Source organism: Centruroides sculpturatus, unplaced genomic scaffold (genome assembly GCF_000671375.1).
Source record: "Centruroides sculpturatus isolate CEXI.00-Female unplaced genomic scaffold, Cexi_2.0 scaffold3443, whole genome shotgun sequence".
Taxonomy (NCBI): domain Eukaryota; kingdom Metazoa; phylum Arthropoda; class Arachnida; order Scorpiones; family Buthidae; genus Centruroides; species Centruroides sculpturatus.
In genome coordinates, this window is record NW_019387593.1 from 6,031 (window position 1) to 10,331 (window position 4,301).

The window sequence follows — 4,301 nt, forward strand, 5'->3', positions numbered from 1 at the left end:
TTCTTCACAAAATCTGGTATAATAGCTGATAAATACTTAGATTTAGTATATGTCTCTTCAATCCGAATGGTTAACAAACGGTAGACTTTCTTTCAGCTCTGAGGTTAAGTATTCCTTTATTGTAAATTACATATGCATTTCAGGCTTGTATGAGCCCCTCTTCAGTGTAAATTCTCAAATGGTTGAGTAACACTTTTTAAAAATTGTATGACATCAACAATGACATTATTACCAACGAAACACATGAATAACAATCGTATATGAGTATAATTCCCAAACCTGTTCTTTTCTAAGTATTTATCAGCTATTATACCAGATTTTGTGAAGAAAATTTAATGACAAAATGGATAAAAAGAACAGGTTTGGGAATTATACTCATATACGATTGTTATTCATGTGTTTCGTTGGTAATAATGTCATTGTTGATGTCATACAATTTTTAAAAAGTGTTACTCAACCATCTGAGGTATGAAAAAGAATTTAATGTTGGTTAATCTTTACACTGGAAAAAAATTTTGTAAATTGATTTTTTGTTTTTAAATTTTGTGTAGAATTTATGCTGAAGAGGGGCTCATACAAGCCTGAAATGCATATGTAATTTACAATAAAGGAATACTTAACCTCAGAGCTGAAAGTCTACCGTTTGTTAACCATTCGGATTGAAGAGACATATACTAAATCTATGTATTCATAAATTTTGATTACTTTTTTCCTGTACTATATTAAAAACTAAAATTTATTTGTTTGTAAGCTTAAAATAGATTCTTATTAATAATATATTATTCAAAATGTATTTATAAATAAAATACAGAACTGGGAATGGTTATTTGTGGTTTAGCCTAGTGACAAGTGAATTTGTAGAGCCAAGTAAATTCGACTTAAGTTGCCTCTTCTGAAACCAATTACCAACATAAGGTGAGGTATACCTGTACTAAATTATTTTCTGAATTTTTATCAACCAAACAACAGTTGTATGACTTTCATTACCAACATTCACTTGAGAAAATTGTATAGGCCTACTAAAATATTACAAGCTTTTACTGCTAAACCATTGTTGATTCTACCTTTTTCATAGTGTTGTCATGAATATAATTTTTAAGGCTGCTACATGACAGAGGGATGCTACGTAGTCCAAGTCAGTGTCCTTTGCAGCTGACTTAGCCCCAAAATCGGCTTTTTCATTTTCTAGTATGCCAGTATGGCCAGGAACAAATATAAAAGTTATCTTATTTACAAGATTTTTAATATGGTGCTGGATATATGTGATTTTATTGCTATTGCAATTGGGATTTAATAAAGCTTTTAGGACAAACTGAGAATCACTGTAAATGTTGATAGACAGAGTTTTGTTTGGTAGTGAAGTAGCCCACTGAACAGCTTGATAGACAGCATCATCTTCAGTTTGATAGATGGAGGTATGTGGGACGTATCTGTATATTTTGCCCAAAATATGTCAGTTTGGAGGAAGATACAGATATTTGAGCTGACACAAAGGGGTCTTTTGGACCCATCTGTGTAGATATTAATGTCTGCATGGTTATCCTTGCAAGAAGCAGATGACACCAAATGTACCCTGGGATAACCTTGTTTATGGGGTGATGATCAGAGATAGGGTAATTGGAAGTGATAGCATATGAGTACTGTTGTTGAGCCTTGATGTTTGTAGTTCTGATGTGGTAGTTTAGAACCTTTTCTACAATACATAGTGGCAAAGGAAGGAGCTCTGCTGGTATCAGAGAGGCATTAGTAGAAACCCTTTGATGTATGAATAACAAAGTTATATACAGGTATACCTCACGTTACGTCGTTCTCGATTATAAGTTGTTTGTCAAAAAAATATATGGAAAAATAAAAATCAAGTTTAAGTCATTTTATTTGACTTTACGTCTGTCCGCCACAAATATTGAAATCGTAATATCACTAGAAAAGTGTTAAAAGCACATAAAATCATATTAAAATATACATACATTTAAAGTAAATGTTAATATAATCATCATAAATCGTAGAGAACGAAATATGAAAACATCTGTGACTGTGTTGTCATCTTATCTAGCAGTCTTTAAGAGCTCAATATTGGCATTTTCCATGGTAGTTCCAATATCTACTGTTTGGCATTGTTGTCAGCACCACTCGTTATCGGTAAATTTAGCATAAATTAGTTTATTTTTTTCTATCACAAAATAATTTAATAATACGATTTTGTAAGGTTAAATAACAAATACAGTTATTTTATAACGTCTTAGAGCAAACCACATTCACAAATAAAGAGTCCGCGATGTTTACAGTACATCGCGGACTCTTTATACAAACCGTACATGTATTCATAACAAAATCTGGTATAATAGCTGATAAATACTTAGATTTAGTATGTCTCTTCAATCCGAATGGTTAACAAACAATCCTTGGTTCGATCACATAAATATTAATAATTGTAAGATTGACAGGAATAACATAAAAATATTACATTATGAAAAGGAAATATATAAATGCAAATTTAAAGAACATATTGAAATAATAAAAAATAGTAATAATAATCTAGTAAATTTATCGAATGGTATGCAGATTGATGAACAATGGTATAATGTAATAGAGGGCGTGACTTAAACTGTAATAAGGGGCGTGACTTAAACTGTAACAAATGAGTCATATGAAGTAAAAAATTGTAAGACCATGAATGAATGTAATAAAAAATAAGCCCGTATGTATATTTTTATACTTCTTCCTTTTTTTGGTTTTAAAATTAACAAAATCATTTAATTGTAAATAGAAATAACTAAAACATTGTGATTTTTAAATTGTATTTGTAAATGTAATTGTATAANTTGCAGCATTTAACTGAAATCCCCAGCGAGTGATAATTGGTTCTGGAGGAAGATTACTAACTCCAGTTGCATTCTTAAAATCATTTTCTCTTTCTCTTGACTTCACAAAAAACTTATTCATTTCTAATATAAGCGAATTTGTTAATTTGTACTCATTCTGAATCCTAAATGCAACGTTATGTAAGGCGTGAGCGAGACACGTGACGTGATGTACATTTGAAAAAATCAATGAATTTTTCTTAATCTCACTTACTGCCTTCATCATGTATTTTGCTCGATCTGTCACTATTAACTTCAGTTTTGAATATTTTAAATCATTTGGCCACAATTTTCTAGACACATTGAGTATACATTCTTGTATTATAATGTTGTCAACTATTGAGTGAAATGTCACATCAATTAACATTGATTTTGCTTTCTCACCATTCAATTTTCCTACAAGCATGTTGACCACTTTACATTGCACTTTGTCACTAGTTTCGTCAACAATGAAATAGACATCATGTCCATTAATTTTGTCCTTAATTTCTTCTGTTACTGAGTTGAAGATAATTTTTGATGTGCCCACAGTGCTAAAAAAATAAATAACTCAATGAGACTTCGAATAAAATCATATTTCAGCTAAATTATGAGCACAATCGCAAACAGCAGCATCAATTTCAATAAAATAAACGTTTCATTAAAAAAACTAATTACAATAAAAAAGTACCTGGAACACTTTTGATCAGCTTCTTCATATATTTCTCGAGAAACAATCTCAGTTTTTCGTTATTTAATTTTTCAAGCAGAATATCTGCACTGGTGAATGCTTCAACCATTTCTTTATCAAAATCATTTCCATTTTCAAACAACAATGTTTGCGACTGTAGCGTGTTATGTTTCTTGCGTTTTGCACTGTTGAGATGTTCCGAAAGTCGTTTCTTAATTGTATCACGTTCATAGTTGACGTATGTAGAGCACTTAATATAGAGAATTGTTTTTTTGGTACGGCGAAATATATTGTCACCTAATTCCTTAATTACGGAATCAATTTTAAACTCAATTAACTGTTTTCTAGACATTTTTGCACGAAGCACATGGGAAACTGTTGGGAGACTATAAAATGATTCACACAACCAAAATTAACGTTAACAAAAAGGGAGAGTTTATTTCTACATCTAATCTGTTTGAGGGCAGCAGAGAAAGTGGGTACCAGATAGACAAGTGTTTACATAAAGGTCGTAAGTTAAGTCACCCCTCTGACACCTGACCAAAGTTCACAAACTTTTGGTGATTAAGTACAGGGTGGGAGAGGTTCCACGAAACTTGCTACGAACAATTGCTACAGAAACTAATAATTTCGCCACCTATCGCCAAATTCGCCAGTTTGGGTGAAAATAGCTGATTTTCACCAAAAAAACTTAATGATATTGAGACCGGATTCTTAAATTAGTACTAATTGAAAGATGCTCATTCCAGGCAAATATAGCTGAGAAATTC

The 4,301-nt window shown here is 31.4% G+C and overlaps 2 protein-coding genes across 2 annotated transcripts in view; both read right to left on the bottom strand.

The window, feature by feature from the left end:
• LOC111616520 overlaps nt 1-3,440 on the bottom strand; it is an 8,242-nt gene extending 4,802 nt beyond the window's left edge. Inside the window, exon 1 of the mRNA XM_023357927.1 lies at nt 3,404-3,440. The gene's annotated coding sequence lies outside the window, so the exon portion shown is untranslated. The remainder of the gene's footprint in view (nt 1-3,403) is intronic.
• LOC111616521 lies at nt 2,850-4,203 on the bottom strand. Its single transcript, XM_023357928.1, has 2 exons — nt 3,532-4,203; nt 2,850-3,394 (listed from the first exon to the last, which is right to left on the bottom strand). The coding sequence occupies exons 1-2, from the start codon at nt 3,881-3,883 to the stop codon at nt 3,357-3,359; spliced, it is 390 nt and encodes a 129-aa protein (XP_023213696.1). The 5' UTR covers nt 3,884-4,203; the 3' UTR covers nt 2,850-3,356.
• Between the last annotated feature and the right edge of the window lie 98 nt (nt 4,204-4,301).

What these genes read in the sequence shown, in the direction of transcription:
- LOC111616521 (XM_023357928.1), bottom strand. Translation starts at nt 3,883, where the DNA reads ATGTCTAGAAAACAGTTAATTGAGTTTAAAATTGATTCCGTAATTAAG. An exon ending in GCTGATCAAAAGTGTTCCAG is followed by an intron (nt 3,395 to 3,531) that starts GTACTTTTTTAT and finishes TTATTTTTTTAG; the next exon opens with CACTGTGGGCACATCAAAAA.